Source organism: Cyrtonyx montezumae, unplaced genomic scaffold, assembly GCF_038088225.1.
Source record: "Cyrtonyx montezumae isolate F1298 unplaced genomic scaffold, pur_monq_1.0 scaffold_11, whole genome shotgun sequence".
NCBI classification, from domain to species: Eukaryota; Metazoa; Chordata; class Aves; order Galliformes; family Odontophoridae; genus Cyrtonyx; species Cyrtonyx montezumae.
In genome coordinates, this window is record NW_027071837.1 from 13,252,637 (window position 1) to 13,272,986 (window position 20,350).

Below are 20,350 nucleotides of genomic sequence, written 5' to 3' on the forward strand. Positions count from 1 at the left end.
CTCTCATTTTTGCTTTTAACTTCTGTACCCTTTAGACTGAGTATATTTTGTAGATGTTGGAGGAGATTGGAGGCCATATCAGCATTTTTCAGTTGAGTGTTTACTGTTTTTCATCCTCTTCTGAAATACCCACTGTTCAAGCCAGCAAGCTGTGTTCACTTCCTTTAGCAAGAATACCAGTGAAACAAAAGGTTGCTTTTCAATTCCTTTACCACAGGAAAAAAATAAATAAATTGTTTTAACTTCAGTTTAGTTGAGTGCTGGCATACACAATATGGCAGTATGTGAAGTGGACTGACTCAAAACCTCATGTGCTGGAGGGCTATGATCAGATTGCAGCTTGACCAGTACAGGGTGTAGAGTGTAAGGAGTGCAGAGTGCAGGAGTGTAAGGGAGGAAGCACTGCAGTGAAGGAGCCTGAAGTGTTTACAGTGCAGGTTCTGGGTAGAATTCAGAAGCAACAGAGGTGGGCCTAGAGGAAACACTTTCCCAGTGCAGTGTGTTCTCAGTGGACAGTTCTCAGTTGTGAAATCATGTCTCGGCCTTTTATGTTTCCTGCCCTTGGGGCACACAAACAGGTCTTATCCTTTCATTAAATATTTGCTTGCTGTCCTGTAAAGATTAGGAGAGACAGTTTCACACCACTCTGTTAGATAATTAGGAAATGCAGGGTAAGTTCAACTGGTCTGGCTTCCATTACAGTGATGCTGGAAGTTCTGCCAGCAGATGTCTGCTCTTGACGCTTATGAACTGATTTTCACTTTTTGATTTATGTTCCATGTATGTGTGTTTTGAGGCACTAAAACGATAATGATTTTTTTTATTGAAACTAAAAATAAATGTGATCTTTGCTTAGTCACTAAGTAAATGTCTGCATTCACCACTTGTTTCTTCTCCCAGGCAGTAGTAAGAAAAGCAAAACTTCCTAATAGAACATGTGCTTTTGCTATTTCAAATATGTATGTTGTCCTGAAAATAATGCCTCCTATTTATTTCCATGGAAACTACAACAGATACAAAGAGCACAAAAACACTACTTGATAGAACAAATTCTCAGCTACAAAACACTGTTTTCCTACGTAGTCACCAGTGTGCACCTCTGCCACCAGTGATCAAACACCTGCATGCTATGCTCATAAAAGTTTGTACCAGCGGAGGTGTCCCACTGTCACCACTGCTGAAATGCACCACCCACCCCTCGCTGTGCTCACAGCCACTGATTGCTCTCCAGAAACATTCAGCAAGCATCAGTGAATGGCAGTGGGTGCCATGTTTTCCACATGGAGGAATTCACTTTCACCCCTTCATCTCATCCACACCTCCATGTCAGACACCGTTGTGTCAGACTGCCCCTCTGCTGCCATCTGTCACACAGCAACAAAATACAATGAGATGTTGGTGGGAAGGTTCAGCCTCTACTGCTGTACCACCACCATCTGCTTCTGACATTGCTGGCCAACGTCATGAAATATCAGGCATTATTTTCAGAGCAGTCCTTTTGGAATGTATATATTTAAACAGGGACTCCAAACTTGAGTCAGGATCCTCTCTGTGTGACTTCCCCCTCCCCTGGTTTTCAGACACAGGCACTTGTATTTGCACTGTATATACAGAGCAAGAGCTCTTGAAAACTCTCAGACTTTGAGTTGCATTCAGAAGCATGTCAGGCACCTGCTGGCGCTGCTCTGGAGCCTTTCACTGCCTCCAACATGCAGAACTGTGTAAGAGGAAAACATGGAGAAATGTGCCTGTGAGGAAGGAACAAAAATTGGACCTTGTGTACTTTTTTCTACCATGAGTAACTTGCAGTAATACTGGCAGAGTTTGCTTTCATAAAAAAGAAAAACAACACCGATATGATGCAAACACTGAATCATTTCCCTTCATTTTTCTTCCTTCAAACTTTCTAACTACAAAATAGTTGTAATTAGTCCAAAGCTTCTTCTGACTCTTAAATGGAAATATTCTCTCCTCCTTGTGTGTGACATGAGTATGTATAGGAAATCAAGAACTGCAGTGAGCCGGGGAGTGTGTGCTCCTTGTTTGTAGTGTTCAGCTTGCTGCTCCCTTCTGGCAGTGCTGTGTTTCTCAGGGATTCTGTAATGTAGTCTCTGAGTTCCAGTAATGGAATGAAGACTACGAGATACTGATTAAATTCCCTTGCAAAAATGGGCTGCAATTAATAACTCATCTATTTATTCCAGTTGGTTTGTTTAATTGGGTTTTTTTTTCAGCATGTGGATCTGCCTTTCTGCTTGTAAATTATAAATGCTCACTGTGCTTTCCAGAGTGCTCAGATCTTCCTGATTGCTAGAGACATTCCAGCAACAGTTGTTATGTATTCAAAATGCATTGTTTTGGAAGATTTTGGTACTCCCTGAAAGGGGTCAACCTTAAATGACCGTGCTAAAGCCAGGATTGTGTCTGCCTTTACAGGGGAGCTCAGTCATAGAACTGGGATTTCCTCTGGTGTTTTTAAACTAACAACTCCTTATGTTGCAGATCCCAGTTCTGTGTGGGTTTGGTTGTAAACCGGAATCTTTTCCTGTCAGCATTCTTCCTAGAACACTTCCCTAACTTAAGGAAAAAGCATTTAAAAAGTTACAGTGAATGTTCTATGTGGATTGGTAGAAATGTTTTCTTCTCATGACAATAATATTTGGTAAACTGGATCCTTCTCATTATTATTTAAAATGAGAAGGAGAACAACAAATGCTGTTATTCACATACTTTCAATATTAAGCCTTTATGGTGTTTGAGGTTTGGCTAATTAAAGCTTTTCCAAGTGAAGGTAATAATTTGCTGCCTTATTAGAATTAAACTGCCTAGGATAAAGTTTCTAACCACAGGTACTTCGGGTTTTGAGTTGCACTCACAAGTGTTAGCTGTCAGTGCAACTGCTGCATAACCCGATCTGTGCTGTTCATATATCTAAATGTAGAGATAAAGATTAAGGCATTTCTCTCCAAGGCAAAAACTTCTCCCTGTTTCCCCCCACTTTTGTCCTTACTTGGTCTCGTAATCTTTTGTTATTATTCAAAAGCTTATTGTTATTATTATTGTTATAATTATTTTCATTTAAATTCATTTAAAAAAAAAATGAAATGTTTGGGAATCTGTCCTCTAATTTCAAGCCCTCCATGGCCCTGGCTGCAGGATGGGAATAAAGGGTTGCGTGTTGCCTGACTGCAGCATTTAATAGAGAATATCAAATGAGCAGCTCTTTGGTCTGGCATAAAAGTCAGCTGGTACTTGTGTGAGCATTCACTCTGTTATTTCTGTATAGCAAACTTGAACTTCCCAAGTCTGTAAACACCCAGCATGTACTAATAACAAGGACAATGTGACCTCGTGGATGAGCACGCTGATACGTATGCTGTAACATAACACTGTAAATGTTAAATGAACTCTAGTCTACAGAGACACCATCTCAAATTTGATAAAAGAAACTAATCATTTGAGGAAAATCCTTTGGAAATGCTGAAAACACAGCTATCCAGGAGGGAAACTCTGTCTGCTTGTGATTTGGTTGTTTTCTTAGACATTCTTAGTCATGCCTGACGCACGCTTACTGTTATTGCCTGGAATGTGATTTCCTACATCACGATCTGGAAGTTCTGCTGTTTCCAAAGTAGACAGATTAGCTTCCAAACATTCTAGTTACATTGCACAATTAAGTGGAATAATATGTTTTGTAAGTCAGTATAAAATACTACATATTCTAAATATTCTAACATCCTGTAATAGCTTTACTTTGATTTTAATGTGCAGTACACATTCTTTGCTTCATGAGCAAAGCTCTCTGAGAAGATAGCTGTTGGCTTTGGTGGCAGCCAGCATTTGTTGTGCCTTGTGGGTATCTGACTGTGCATCGGTACGGATGTTATATCCCTCATCATCCCTTTCTCTCAAAGACTTATTAAACTTTAAAAATGACATTGAAGGCCTATGGTGTAATTTGAATAGCTCTGTCTGGCTTTTAACCACATGGGATTGGTATCCAGCTACTTTTTCAATTTCAGTAATGTCGTTCAGTTATGAATTGTATTTAAAATATGACAAACATTCACCGAGCTTGAGTACAGGATGGTCTCAATTCATACACTATTCTTCTTCAGGAGCTTTAGGGCAGAGATTCTAAAACCAGCAGTGGAAAGAACAATTTCCTCACAACATTCTCTCTGCAAGGCAAAAAATACCCACCCTAAAATATACTTCCTTTTTATTTTCTGTTTGAATGCAGATCTAATTGACATTGAATAAAACTCGGACGTCGCTGTCAGATACCTTGTAAGTACACGTGTGTGTGCATATATGCATGTGTGTGCATGTATCTGTTTTTATAGGAATATGCTCAAAGGGAAAAGTAACGTTTCTCTTCTTTGGACTTAGCAAGTTTTTCCATCTGCCTGCTGTTAAGAATTCCAACTGATTTATGTCAAAATAGAAGCATTATAAAGGACCACAATGAGAACAGAGTAGCAGAGTTCTCCGTTTATAAACACTTCTAAAAGTATTTCAAACTAGTCTGAAATTTCAAGATGAAAGTAATGCAACCTTTAATGCTTGCTTATGTGACCTTTAACATAACTGCCTGCAAGTTATGTTTGTACATGCAATTAATTCAGATGTTTAGAATGATTTCAGCAGGGCATCAGTCTTACGACACAATCTTCTTTCCCATTAAGATCCTTTAGTCATTATTTTGTTATTTCAGGCAGATGTTCTGATGAGGTTTCTGTGTTAGTCTTAGCAGTACAGCTGTCTTGTTTTAAGTACAAGCTCAACTGCATCTTTCAGAGTACTGAATTAACTGGGATGAGAACATCAGATTTGTGATAAAAACCACTGACCTTCATTTTAGAGAACTGGTGCTTGCAGGGGAAGAGGAGTGATCTCTCCTTTGAGGTTTGACAGTTTCCTGAGCAACTGATGATGAAGTTAACTAAAGCAGAACAAGCACATAAGCTTTGAAAAGAATGTAGAATTTTCTGTTAATGTAAGATCCTTTCTGAACAAGTCTGAGCTCAGTTTAGTACATGACACATTCAGTAGTCATTTTAGAATACAGGTTTAATTAAAAATGTACCAACATGGCAGTCATGTTATTTTGAGTACGCGAAGATCTCTCCATCTTACACTGCATATTGTTGATATTGGCTACAGCACAACTGCACATGTTGGGAGTCTTATTAAAGACCAACAGCCTATTAATAGACCTCTGTTGTGCTGTTGGTAGTTGAACCTGAAACATTAATTGCAGCCTCCCTCACCTGGGGTGGCAAACACGTTAATAAAGACACGCTTTGGGGCGTGCCTACATTCTTTTAATGCTTGATGGAGCCCTGCAAATTTCCTATGTATTTTCTTATCAGATCTTGTCCACGAAAGATTGAGCTTTGCTATTCAGCAAAGCTAGTCAGCATTGCTCCTTTATGTGTCTGAGGTACCGTGCCTTTGTCAGTGCACCTTTGTCTTTCATTTTTCCTGTTCTGTGTGTTTGTGCTGTGTTTGCATGCCGTGTTTGCATGCCGTCCAGGTGAACATAAGCACCTGTGTCATTTGTGTGCCAGTATAGACCAGTTACAGACAAGTGGGGTGGCCACCACTGTGGTTAGTGAAGTGGTTTTGTTCCTCTCCCACTTTGGTCTTTTTTCAGGCCCAGTTCTCCTTAATGAAGAAAGGTTTCCGACAAAATCTTGCTAAATTCTGCTTCATTTTAAATTGGATTCCATTTTCCACACTTGGAGTTCTGAAATGCATATATTGAAATAAGGTGTGATTTTTTTTTCTTTTTTGGGGGGAATGGCTAAATCAGTGCAATCCCTTTTCAGGAGTCTGACATTCATAGTCGAGAATTAATTGATCAAAAATACAGGTGTTGTTGTGAAGTTAATAAATGTTGGGATATTGCATAATTCTTAAATTACAACATGAAGGTTTTTGAGGACTGTATACATTTTTATCTGAATACAGGTTGACTTAACAATCTGAAAGGCAGTAAAGACACCTACTCAATCTTTCTACTGCAGTCCAAATATTTAGGGGGAAAACAGCTTGCCCTTTCCCATCGTTACGCAACTGAAGCATTACACAAACAGTTTAAACACAATGTTAAGATGTAAGAGGACAGACTTCATATCTACAGCCCTGAACAATTCCAACAGAGATGGGGGGGAAAAGCAAATATTTGTGGATGGAACAAACAACTATGGTAGAGTCATCCTCTTTAATCAGAGCAGATGCAGTGATCCATCATGCAACCACACGTATCAGTTAATTCAGTCTCCTTGGTCTTGATGCATTTGAGGTGAAGTCTTAAAGGACTAGAACTAATGGACTTACTGTAATACTAATTCTTTTTTTTTTTTTCCTGCTCTCTGCTTGGCTCTGGTCTTCACCCACAGGTGTCCGCTGCTGGCTTTCAAAGGTTACTAAAATTTTAGCAGCTGCCTTGAAACCAAGCTACCTAAGCTTCACTGTTGCTTCTCCCTATACCACACTGCGCTGCCGCTTTCGCTCTTGCCTGCTCAGAACACACTAAGAGATTTTCTTTTTCAAATACCTACAATGAAACTTAGGCTAGAAGTATGTGCCATTCTTTTGCTGCCTGTGTACTTGTTAATATCTGTATACAGTATGCTTGTATTTATTCCGTGGTATTTTCTTACCAATGCTAAGAAGAAAAAGGCTATGGCAAAGCGTTTAAAAGCTAAGCCCATCTCTGACAAACCTGGAAGCCCCTACCGTTCCGTCACTCATCTTGACTCACTAGCAAACATAAACATTCCTGGAGCAGACACGCTGGACAAACTGTTTGACCACGCTTTAGCAAAGTTTGGGAAAAAGGACTGTCTTGGGACCAGAGAAATACTGAGTGAAGAAAATGAAATGCAACCAAATGGAAAAGTTTTCAAAAAGGTACAGTTTACCATTAAGCACTTAATTCTGTTTTGGTTCTGAGCTCTTCTACATTTTGGCTCAACAGCAGAAGCAATATTAGAGGTTTAATCTATTAATTTAAAATGTACACTTCATAGTAGTTAAAGAGTAATGTGCTAGAGGATGCGCTCCTTATTTCGCTACAAGAAAAATGGAAGCGCTTGTTGTGTTGAGCACCAACTCACAAAAGCAGGAAGAGCTGTACCAGTCACTTGTTATCACAGTGGTTTTTTCTGTTGTTACCCCCTCCTCCAGCTAATCTTAGGAACGTACAGATGGCTGTCCTATGAAGAAGTAAATCAGAAAGTGAATCGCTTGGGGAGCGGACTGATGGCGCTGGGGCTGACCCCAAAGAGCACTGTTGTTATATTCTGTGAGACCCGAGCAGAATGGATGATTGCAGCCCTGGCCTGCTTCAAGTACAACTTCCCTCGTGAGTGCTGAACCTGTGTACTTCCAATATATTTTAGAAGCATTCTGCACTACTGCTTTGACTGTTAAGAGAATGTGCCAGTCCTGACATTGATGGTATAAGAATTTATTGAACTTATTCTGTGTACGGCCTGAGTTTTGAAGTTTCCAGTATATTCTGTACATAGTAGAGTTCACTACACTTTACTTGCTCATATGTATAAGCCCAACCTTTTGGACTGTAGCAACATTTTAGACCTTAGCATGACAGAAAGGCCGAGTTCCTGTTCCATTTTTAAATATGTGAGGGCTTAGTAGTTGCATTTTACCCGCAGACTGAGGAATGTTTGTAGCATTTTCTGTCTATATTCTGACTTCCAAACCTGAAATGTAAAAGGTTACTGGAAGAATGATAACCAAAAGGAGATGCTAGGCTGAGGGGGCAACCTGGTAACATAGCCAATCTGCTCAAGTTTGTTACCATACATGCTTTTCTTTTTTACTTTATTTAAGCAGTTAAAATATTTAATCTGACTTACATACAGCCTTCTCAGTGATGAAGGAATGTTACTACAATCGTGTAACATCTCTTTTTTAATCCTTTCTACATGATCGCTACTTCACAGGAATACTACATTTTTTAAATAGTCTTTGGAGGTTCAAATTTGAGGTACCAGTATGACACTGAAGGATTTTCCTTCAGGTGGATTCCTCAGTGCCTGTGAGACACTCAGTAGCATTACTTTCTCAGTAGCATTACTCTGGGGTTAGAAAATAATCTCACCCCATGAACACCAGTCTGATTTCTTATTCTCATCTCTGCCCTGCCCCCATCAGTAATTTCATGGGAGCAAGGAAGCAGATGGCACAGAGGCTGGAAGCTGGCACTGAGCTGGAAGTGCAAAGCAGTAATGGTGGCTGGTGCCCTGCAGTGCTGAGTGTCAGCTCTCCTGCAACGTTCTGGTTGTGGAGCACTCAGAGGAAGAATACATTCTCAGCTGCTTACTGTGCAACTGCTTAGTGTGTTTTTGTTGAGTTTTAGTGGATCTTTTTGTTCCTACTATTTCTCTCCTTCCATATAACTGTCCTCCTCATTCCAGAGATCTCCTGTAGAATACAATTCTGATATGGGAAGATTAAAAGCCGCTTTGTTTCCTAGTTAAAAGAATCCCCATTGAGCTCATTCCCCCCACAATGCATTGCAGTGAGCCAAAGAAAGAGCCTTAACTTCTGTGTTCATTCTCTCTGACATAACAGTTGTTACCTTGTATGCTACGCTGGGTGAAGAGGCAGTAACCTATGGTCTCAATGAGTGTGAAGCATCGTATCTGATCACCAGTGCAGAACTTCTTGAGAGCAAACTTAAGGTATCTTTACCCAGCTTTACCTGCTTCCAAGCAACCCTGCAGTAATTTTACAGTGCATACATTGCTAACTATTTTCTTTCTGTTCTGCAGGCTACGCTGCCACAGATCTCCTGTCTAAAACATATAATTTATGTGGACAATAAGACAATCAATAAATCTGAATACCCTGAAAATGTTGAGATTCATAGCATGCAGACAGTGGAAGAGCTGGGAGCCAAACCAGAAAATGGTAAGTGAATCACTTCAGAGATCTGATCAAGCAATGTGAATTCAGACCTGATCAAAGAGGTTGGGTAGCAGAAAAGGCAAACTTGCCAAGTCTCAGACACAAGGGAAGTGGCAGAATGACAGTTTATCCTCTGCCCTTTAAAGAAATGGGTAATCTGTTGGATCCCTATTTACTGTCTTGTACCTTTGTTCACATTTCGGGTATTTCAGGATAAAACTTCAGTTTCTAAAATACAAGCAGAATAACTCTTTAAGACTGCCTTTTTTTGGGGAAGTGAAGTGAATCTGGTGCAGTGTTCCATTTTCTGCTACTCTTATTCACCTTATTTTCACTGTTTTTCCTAAGAAAAGAAAAGCACTCGAGGGTATTTTTGCTTGTGAGCTTGGAAGTGTCTTTTCTGAGCCAATCTGATACTGGAAAGCATCCTGAACAACCACAATAATCATTACCTATCTTTGCTACACTGAGCAGCCTGGAGTGACTGAAACGTCTTCAAGGAAGGAGAAAATCGAACCCTGATCATCTCTTTTCCTTACCTCAGTGGTCTGCACTTAGCCAGAAAGTAGGTACGAATTAATGCAATTTTTCTCTTGCATTTTGTAGCAAGCATTCAGCCAAGCAGACCTGTTCCCATAGACCTGGCTCTAGTAATGTACACCAGTGGCTCGACTGGGAGACCTAAAGGAGTGATGATGCAGCATAAGAACTTGATAGCTGGAATGACAGGACAGTGCGAGAGAATACCTGGGCTGGGGTAAGAAGCTTTGTTGCCAAGCACTGGAGAGGTAAAACGACCTCTAAAAGTGTGTAAGTTTGTGGAAAATCTGTTGCTGGCACCAGCTATTGTCAAGCTCCTTGATTTTATTGTGAGCCAACTAATCTTTAATTTATATGAAATACATGTTGTGTTTGTGATCTCAGCCTGCTCTTTGCAAAGTACGCCCTTCTAGATCTTATCCCACATGCTTTTTCTGCTCTGTTTTGTTTGTTTGGTTTTTTTTCCCCACCTTTATCTAGAGCTCTGGGATGGATTTTTGTACTCTTCTATGCATTAGAAAACATCATATGAAGTAATTATTCATCTAGTCAAATTTGGGAAAGTTTTCCGCTAGACATTTTCAGTCAGCTCAAATCACTTCACTTCAGGAAATAAATCAGATCCTACTACTTCCACTCATCTAGAGACTCCTGCTGGATGGATAATACACATGCTGCTGAATCTGCTCCAGTACACTGCACTGAAATGAGCAGAGAAATAATGAACTGTTTTGATGACAGTATAACCATCTGCAAACTCCCTCACGAATATTTTGAGAAAACATTTTGTGAATGTGGATGTCTTTGTCACTGCATTCACAAATGCAGCTAAGGTAACCTACAATAAACCCTTTGTGTGGTAGGATATAAGAGCCATTCTGACCTGATGTTGGAAGCTTCTCTAAAGTAACAGCTCTAAGTTTATTCTTGAGAAATCTCTGTGTTTCCTGAAATAAGCCTCCATTACCTCAGTGATCAGGTCTCCTCTAATCCATCTGAGAAGGAGATGCTATGGTGACTTAAAGGATTTGAATTGTGTTGGTGATAATTTAAAAATAGTGATTTCATCCTTAATTGGGCACCTGGGATCAAATCTCCCATGAGGAGAAGAAACCTGCAATGGAGCACTAAGAAACTGGAGCTTCCTAGAAAACTAAGGCAAATCCCATAATTCATAGTGATTTCAGTGAGGTAAGATTTTTTACTGATTCAGTTTATAAACTGATTTATAATCACACCCATCTTTCATGCAGAAGAAAAAGTCTCTGTGACCTGAGTGTCTCAGAAACACAGCTAAACACACCACAAAAAAAGGTGAAGCAGTACTTCAGTCCCCTCGTGCATGATTGTTCATTAGATGATCTTTCCTTTACTAGGCCCAAGGATACTTACATTGGTTATTTGCCCCTGGCCCATGTATTGGAACTGACAGCAGAAATTTCTTGCATCACTTACGGCTGCAGGATTGGATATTCCTCTCCACTTACACTGTCAGATCAGGTGAGGGGCGGGGGGAAAGCAAAAGCAAATTTAAGCTTTCACAGTCAAAGTTCTTGATTAGCTCTTCTCTTCCTTTAAAGAAGTGCTGATGTATATGGTACACTGAAAAAATAGGGGTTTTTTTTCAGAAAATGATACAAATAAACATTCCTGGTGGAGATACAGCAACAGATCCTACTACGTAACGTTTTATTTAAGCTTTTGTTGTTATGATACTTAGGAAATCTAAAAGAAAACCTAATAAATGTGTATAGCATAATCCTAGAGAAAATCAGGATATGAACAGCTATTAAAACACTAACTACACATAGGACTCCATAAAATGATTTAAAGTTCTTATACTCAGTTCAAGTTCTTTAGTCCATTATTGCAGCTCTTCTATTTAGCTTTTTTGCCTCATTCCATTTAATAATGAAGATAAATAAGAGCAAATTAAGCTAGAGAAGAATGTTTCTGTACATTTTGCTGGTATAGAGACATCAGATTTTAAAACAAACAAAAAAACACCCCACAGTTAACAAAAAACCCATGCCACAAAATACTCCTGGAGGAATACAGAGGGAGTACAAGTACAAGAAAGAGAAAACAAAAAGTTACACAAGGTGGACTTGCTTTACCCAGCTGAGCGTGCAAAACATCTGAACTTCTGGTTGAAATTGTTGTTAGTAGCTACATTTTCAACCACAGTGGAAAAGCAAAGTATTTTAAACAGGAACTGTTATTTAGAGAGACAGGGGAATATTACATGATAGCATATCCCCTCTTTGTTAGTCCTCTTCTGAAGAGCTGCTTCATTTTCATCTTCATAAACGATCATTTTTTCTGTGTTACAGTCCAGTAAAATTAAGAAGGGAAGCAAAGGAGACTGCACTGTACTTAAGCCAACACTGATGGCAGCTGTGCCCGTAAGTACACAGATATTTAAAGCAAAAACAGTGCTTTCTAACTCCTTCACGCTGGCATGTCTATTTAAGGACTTTGTTTTCTGGTAAAAGAACTTGTAAAAGAAACTTAGTAAAAGGCAAGAAAGCAGAATATAGAAATTCCAGTTGTCACTGCTTGAGTTGGAGAACTGATGCTGCAAAAAAGCACAAGAATATCCCTATGCTAAAGCAAAGATTTTTGTCGATCCAAAACTGTAAATGCTTTTCAGCAGTTACAGGTGATGTTTTACTGGGCTACTGATGCAACAATAGGCTACAGGAAGTCTTCGATGTTCAGTCTGAACATTCTTTTTGCTTAGAGAGCAGGTGGAGTTTGCTACTACCAGCTATGTACTACAGTGGGAGGGCTCTTCCTCTCTGGTGATGCTGTTATGAGGTGACATAAGCAACCAGAGACAGGTCAGGAAAAGTTACTCATTTTTCTGCTGCACTTTTGACACTTCATTCCACCTATTTCAAACAGCTCCAGGCTGCAATGATCTATAAATTGGCTAATTGATAACATATTAAAAGCATTAGAGTTAAGCATTGCTTAACCAATGGTGCAGATATTTTCATTCTTGATGTGTTACTAATTTAAAAGGAAGAATAACAGTTCCTTAGTTTTTGTTTTTGTTTGTTTTTTAATTGTTATTTTTAGCATAGAATTTTATTCATTGTAATAATTCTCCTTGTTTCTTTTTAATGCTTTACAGGAAATAATGGACAGAATTTATAAAAATGTCATGAGTAAAGTTCAGGAGATGAACTATATTCAGAGAACTCTGTTCAAGATAGGCTATGACTACAAATTGGAACAAATCAAAAGAGGATATGATGCACCTCTGTGTAACGTGTAAGTATTATTCATGGCCCAGATGCACTTTTTTCATTGTGATTTGTTAAAGCAGTCCAGAAGAATCATCATCTGAGCTATCTGACATCAGACAATGCTATTCCAGCATGCAAATATGATCTAACGACTACACTGAAATAAACCAAGTTCTTACAGGAAACAGAGAGAAGATGTTTAATGGTAATCACTGAATCACACACTGTCACAAGTGGGCAGAAACGCACAAGGATCACCGAGCCTAAGCCCTGGCTCCACACAGGACTACCCAAACCCTATGGCTGAGGTCATTATCCAAACACTCCTTGAACTCCAGCAGCTCAGGGCTGTGCCTGCTGCCCTGGAAGCCTGTTCTGTGCCCAGCACTCTCTGGTGAAGAACCTTTTCCTAACACCCAGCCTGACCCTCATCCGAAAGTGTACCCACTGCTTGAGGGGAGGCTGCAGCAGCACAGAGCAAACCCTTCCCCTGCCCAGCTGGCAGTGCTGGGCCTTGCACACCCCAGGGTATGGATGGCCCTTCTGTCTGCCGGGGCACGGTGCTGGCTCAGATTCAGTGTGCTGCCAACCACAGCCCCCAGATCCCTTTGTGTGAGGCTGTTGCCCTACCTAAAATGACTGGTTTCCTGTAGGAGTGATTAGTCTAAAAGTGACTGGTCTGCAGGGTGAATGATTAATCTCAAGTAAGAAGGATAAGTCTTCTGAACAGATGACTAGTTAGTTTTCATTGGCTTTCCTTTTTGTTTATAGAATTGAAAGCTTTATTCATGTAAGTTGTAGGAATTCTGCTGTCTTCAAATGCTACACAAGAAGGAAGGTTTTTGATTCTCCGCTCTCCTCTAAAATCTGTGAACGATTAAGTTATTTTTGAGGTGTTCCAGATATGAAGGATTCTCATTTCTTTACATAAAAGTGAGCTGAGTGAATGACCCTTAACATACATTTTCCCCTCTTTCCAGGCTGTTGTTTAAAAAAGTAAAGGCTCTGCTAGGAGGGAACATCCGTATGATGCTTTCCGGAGGAGCCCCACTCTCACCCCAAACACAAAGATTCATGAATATCTGCTTTTGCTGTCCTGTGGGCCAAGGCTATGGATTAACAGAAACATGTGGAGCCGGAACAATTACAGAAGGTAATTAAAATACTTCTGGGAGTATGTTTTATTTTGTACAGAGTTTTTTATAAGGGAAATTCAGAATAGTTGTAGCTTTTAACTGCAAGAAAGACAATTGAGTTAAGCTGTCTTCACAGCTGTCGCTTGAGTTTATACTTCAAAATGAAAACAATCTTTGTGTTCTTCCTTGTTCTTTCCCTAAGTTGCTGATTATAGCACTGGAAGAGTTGGAGCTCCTCTTATTTGCTGTGAAATAAGACTGAGAGACTGGCAAGAAGGTAAGAGCATCCGATGCTTTGGCTTCAGAGCAAGTAATTCAGTAACTTAACCAGTGCTTAGCTGGTTTCCTTGCCTATCTGCTTAGCTAGGTTGTAGCATATGAAGTAATTGTTTGTCTTTGGTAGCAGTGATTAGTTTGCGCATGAACTTTAAGCTGAAGCTTCAAAACATTTTCTTAGCAGCAGAACATATAACTTGAAAATAACTGTGAGGGTTTTTTTTCTTTTCCAGGGGGCTATACTAACAGAGACAAGCCTAATCCTAGAGGGGAAATTATAATTGGTGGACCTAATGTCTCAATGGGATATTTTAAAAATGAAGAGAAAACATCAGAAGATTTCACCATTGATGAGAATGGTCAGAGATGGTTTTGTACTGGAGATATAGGAGAATTCCATCCAGATGGGTGTCTGCAGATCATAGGTTGGCCTCACTTTTTGCCGTCTTAACCTTTTATAAGATCTTGACTAGACACAATTGTAAGGATGTGATTAGTCCTGTTGGCTTTGATTGGGCTAATTGACCTAAGATTACCTACTTGCAAAATCGTACCGTAAGACTTTTCCAAAGCCTTTACAGCTATAAGAACATTTTGGAAGCAATGCCCTTCCCTGCCACCCTATCACTGTTTAATTCCTGTGTGCTAATGAATAGATGTAAGATTAATTTTTGGTATTTAATATAAAACTTTAAAATCAGAATCTCCATCATGTTCATACACATTGCATGACAAGAAGTGTAATGTTATGTAAACTTCGTGGCAGAAGCCTTTATAAAGTTACAAGAATATGTGTATTCTCTTAGCATCTTTATAATTAAAATGCTTTAATCCATTTTTATTCACTTTCACGTGGCATAGCACCAAATACGTTTTGGCTTTGCAAATGAGTCTGCGGAAATGCAGAAATTTAAATGGAGCAAGCACGTTTTTTTATCCTTTCCCCTCTGCTCCTAGATCGTAAAAAAGACTTGGTAAAGCTACAGGCTGGGGAATACGTGTCTCTGGGCAAGGTGGAGGCAGCACTGAAGAACTGTCCATTGATTGATAATATCTGTGCTTACGCCAAAAGGTAAGAGCAGTAGTAACTTCGTATAAACATGAAATGCAAGCTGTGACTCACTTCTATACTGACATATTAGAGTTTTCATTGTACAAAAGCCCCTACCAGAGTGTGAGTTATAAATTGCATCTCTAAAGTAACATGCATAAGCTCCAAGATTCCCCTAAACAAGAGAAAGTAGCTTATGCTTTTCTGTTGGCATTTCTACTACTGTAGTTCAGTCTAGTTTGTTCCTACCCCTGCCCTCAACAGGTATAATTTAGCTCTGACTTTGGCTTTCTGTCACAATAAGAGGGAAAATTCATCTGGACGTTCTGGACCAGAACTAAAGCTCTCTGAGTTTTGGAAGTAGGCCAGGTGTCTTGTCTCCCCCTACTTATTCATACTACATGAAGGGAAACAGCAGAGAACTAGTTAAACACAAGATGCATTTGGAAAGCTAAATGACGCTGTAGTTTCACAAGTGTACTTGGAAGTAAGATAGTGATCAAACCTAACCACTTACAACTTAGATCCTGAGCTTTCACAAGTTGTAAAAACCTTGTGAAAAAAAAAGACTGTGTGGGCAGGATGACCTACAGTTCAAGAAGCACTGTGCATCTTTTTATCTACAATCATGTAAGCATTTTATCCTTGAAATTGAAGCTATAACTGTTTTTTTCCCTTCCCTCTCTTGCTATCCTGTGGTAGTGACCAGTCTTACGTGATCAGTTTTGTGGTTCCCAATCAGAAGAAGCTGACAGCATTAGCTGAGCAGAAAGGTATAAGTGGAACCTGGGTCGAAATCTGTAACAATCCTACAATGGAAGCTGAAATACTACAAGAAATTAAGGAAGTGGCAAACAAGAGTAAGTAAAATGCCAATCTCATAGTGCTTATTAAGGCAAAAGTTTTCTGTTGTCCCCACTGACTGCACTTCCTTCTTTCCATTGCCTCAGTCTATCAATACTTTTATCAGAGGCAAAGGCCACGAGAAATTCATACCTCTTATTCCAGGAATAGACATACTTTTTGGTCATCTTAACTACTTTCTCTTTTTGTTATTAAAACAAACAAACAAAACCAACCTTTTTTTTTTTTTTAACAGTTAACTTCTAGAGAGAGGTTGCTTGTTTAATGCAGTTATGATCCAAAAGGTTTGGAAGGGAAGTTAAGACATTTGCAGCAAATAAATTACTTAAGCAAGACATTTCAGAGCTTTGTTCCATGCAAAATTGTGTACTACTGCTTAGAACAACTATGACCCTTATGTTTATAATGGCTTAGAGCCTTCTATTCCTTGCTACAGAGATAGAAGTGATCAAAAACCTCATCAGTTCTTTATAGGGCCAAGAAAAACAAAAAGCTAACTGGAGTCAGGAATCTTTCTAAAGTGCTACACACCTCATACATGGAAGTAGTAAAACAATGTAAGTAAGTGCACACTAGGCACTGCCTCTCAAACCTGGAGAATCTGCCTTTCAAAACCAAGGAAATCAGAATGAAAGGCAGTATCAATTCTTCCCAAAAATGAAATGAATATTTTTTTAGGGGTTTGACTTATGTATAAACACTTTCATCCACATTATTCCATCATGAACTAAGTAAATAATACATAGTTTTGTTATTCAAAGTCTCCACTTACACATTCCTTTTACTGTTCAGATAGTAATCTACCGTTCAGATATAATTAATTTGGAAGGTTTTTTCCAAAATTACTTCGAAGAGATAGTTTTGGTTTTTAGCAACACATAACATACCTTTATGAGGAGCAGACATGTGACTAAACAGGAGGAAGCAGTACATTCCAATAGCAGTTTGAAGCTAGAGACAAAACAGCTCCTGGGGTCAGACGTCCCAGCTGTCCTGCACTCGCTGCCACCTAGAGGCTGTGCTGCCACAAGTTGTGCTCCAAGTTCACCAGCAGTCTCAGTAGCTATGATAGGCCTGCATGCAGGACCTGGCAGCAAGGTCTGTGCAGTACTGCAAGCATGCAGGAGTTCCCTGCCCTGTTCCTGGGGCAGGAGAGGCTCTGAAGCGATTACCCATCTCCTCCCTTGCTCACCCCCTACCCCTGTGATAGTCTCACGTTCCTCAGGATACAGAATTCTTTGTTCCGAGTACTAGATTTCTCACATCCGATACAAGGTATAAGTACAGTATGTTATTAGAATATTTGCATGCTATAACGTTAGCACTGAGCTTTGGTACACAAATCTGTGAACTGCCTTTTAGGTTACTCCATCAAGTAGGTCACCATATTATAAGCACTACAGAGTGCTTGCCTTAGATTTCTAAGTAGCACAAATGTTTCATTTAACAGTGTTATCATACTCATGCTTTTGCTTCTTGCTGTCCCTGCAGTGAAATTAGAGAGGTTTGAAATACCCATCAAAGTGCGGTTAAGCCCTGAACCGTGGACTCCAGAAACTGGGTTAGTAACAGATGCTTTCAAGTTGAAAAGGAAAGAACTGAAAAACCATTACCTCAACGACATCGAAAGAATGTATGGAGGCAAATAAACAGGTTGAACTGACTAGACAGCTGTGCAGAAGGTTCTTTATCATGCCTTGATTTTGGATGTCTTTGTATACTGTAGGTATCACATGTATTCAGAAAATACACCAAATTGATGAATGTTTCTTATCTCTAAAGAGGGCAAGAGAAGATCTTAAAGTCAAAATTCCTACTTAATGGCAGAAAATGTTGATGTGCTTCAGAGTTTCGTGTGATCATTTCCAGTTTTGAGACAGACATAATTACATGAAGCAGTACAGCCAGATAATTTCTTTATTCTTTCTCTAGCATGTTCAGACTACTTGCAATTTCTCTCTAATTCATTGTGAAGCCTAGTGGGTAGGGAAGAAATGTGTACTTCAGCCTTCCCCATTTAAAAATAAAAACACATTAGTGAAGAACATGCTAGAGATCACTATTAATGTACTGCTTAAAAACGGATGGATTCTTCTGCACATCGGTTATCTTCAATATTTACAGTGCCTATAAGAGAATATAAAATACACTTACCTTAAAGGTGAACTGAAAAATCTTCCTAAAGAGAAGTTAGTTATTTGAAAACATTGCTCAAGACCATTGAGTCAACTATCTCAAGTTCCTCTCCCCAAATACATTTGTACCTGCTGCCACCTTGTAATTCCAGCAGAGCTTTCCACTAGGACATAGCATGAACGAAAGCAAAGACGTGCCTCGCTGCAGGAGCTACTGATGAAAATCATCAGCTGCATGCAAAATGCAACACCTGCATCCTAGCTGGCAGATGACAGTGAAATTGATTGGCAGTTGTCTATAAACAGATCCAAAACTTGAAGGAGAATTTGTTCTTTTCATTTTCATTTTGGAGGTGGCATGGTGGTTTTATTTTAAGGGCACTGATCCTCTAAACCTTCATATGAGCGTGAGTAGTGGTACGTCACCTCCATGTAGTTTACAGGATCAGGGTCTAAAGTCCTTCTATTTACTTTATGGAAAGGTATTTCTGTTCACCTTTTATAATACAGTATCCCAAACGAGCCAACCAGAAACCAATAGCAGTTTCTCTGTGTCTTGTTTTACTTATGACTAAGTGTGCCGTGGCTGGGGAAATCTTTGTTTTAAGGAATTAAGGAAAAAAAAGGGACAAATCACTCTATATAGAAATCCTTACAACAAAAAAAAGTGTTCTTACATTAACTGGAAACTGTAGGTGCGTTGAAGTGGGAGGTTATAATTTAATAATAGTTTATCATTTTGTGTGCAGCATCCAGCACTGTGTTTCCTTTGACTTGTAGTAACTGAGCTCCCACGTCCCTGCTAGCTCTTCACACTTGAAGCACAAATGCTGTAAGAAGTGGAGGTTCTTGTGCTGTTCTACTTTGCACTTTCCTTAATATTTTGTATGTGCTGCGTTCATTTTGTACAAGTGTGGCTCAGCCGCTATATATTGCAAATTCATTTTAAGTATTTATAGATTTCTTCTATTCATAATGTGTTGTGTATATGATGGTTAAAAAGGAAAACTATTTGTTACTGTCACTGTACAGAAAGTAAAAGGTTTTGTATGATGCTTCTCCTTAGCAAACTGGCACATCCGTGGGTTCGTGAAGGCAGGAATTACTTTCCCTTCCAGTTGCAGCTCTCCTGGTGACTCAGTTCTGAAGCTTTGTTAGCAACTTGCCATGTTTCAAACCAGTCACTGTTGCATAGCCTTTATACAGCCTGTTAGCATCACAGAAGTTAGGTGTGCAGGAAAGTTACTCGCACATGAGTCCGTCGACAAGTTGTGTGATTCTGTTTTTTTAAACCATGAATGTATTTATATGAAATGTATTTTATCTAGACTCCAGCTATCTTCTGTGTGTCAGCTGACTGAGGATTGCTATTTTCAGTGTATACATATACACACCATGGTGACATTTCAAAATCAGAATACAGTTGAAATGGTTAACCAAGTTTGTGTTCTGGAGTGTACTGCATGTCATTTCCAGTTACTGATCAGCACCTCCCATTCTCTACGCAATGGAGCATACCCTAACAAAGCATACCCTTCTGCTGAGGCAGAAGCAGCAGCTCAAAAGAACATCCCCAAGGGTAAAACACAACCCAGGGAAGGCCTGCATGATGTAGCACATGCTGCAAAAGAATTCATACATGTCAGCTTCTCAGGTATTTTTGGAGAAGGGGGAAAACATGAGGGAGGCATTACAGTAGGCTTGCTTCAGTTGTAGCATGGAGATGACTTGCAAATATAATACTTGCACTTTAGTAAGAACTTTTAATTCTAAATCCTTTTGTGACAAAGCTTGTAGAGAAGTGAGAAACTGTATGTGCAGGAATGATGTTCTTGTCATGAGGAGAAAGGGAACAGAACGCAGAAGTCACAGCTTACAAACGTGCTAGTTCCAGGTGAGAATCCTGAGCTGGACTGAAAGGGTGGGCAATGTGCGACTGAAGACTGAGCAGCAGATGATTTCCTAATCCTGAAAGCGACAGCTGAAAGAAGCTCCAGGATCCTCAGAAAGTAAAAACCTAAAAGTCGTCTTCGCAGAAATGGCCAGTAACAAACCTGATTACCTTCAGCTGCACCCACTGTCACCCTCAACAGAGGCATAAAGGAGCTGTCTCCAAGAGACAAGGAGAAACAAAAAAGCTTTCAGCAA

The 20,350-nt window shown here is 39.6% G+C and overlaps 1 protein-coding gene across 1 annotated transcript; it reads left to right on the forward strand.

The window, feature by feature from the left end:
• Window positions 1–6,375: 6,375 nt before the first annotated feature.
• On the forward strand, window positions 6,376–18,493 carry ACSL4 (acyl-CoA synthetase long chain family member 4). Its single transcript, XM_065729622.1, has 14 exons — window positions 6,376–6,921; window positions 7,198–7,375; window positions 8,611–8,720; window positions 8,811–8,949; window positions 9,553–9,703; window positions 10,863–10,986; window positions 11,820–11,891; window positions 12,626–12,765; window positions 13,721–13,893; window positions 14,079–14,153; window positions 14,386–14,577; window positions 15,110–15,224; window positions 15,906–16,063; window positions 17,559–18,493. Exons 1-14 carry the CDS (start codon window positions 6,571–6,573, stop codon window positions 17,714–17,716), a joined length of 2,136 nt encoding a protein of 711 aa, XP_065585694.1. The 5' UTR covers window positions 6,376–6,570; the 3' UTR covers window positions 17,717–18,493.
• Window positions 18,494–20,350: the final 1,857 nt, after the last annotated feature.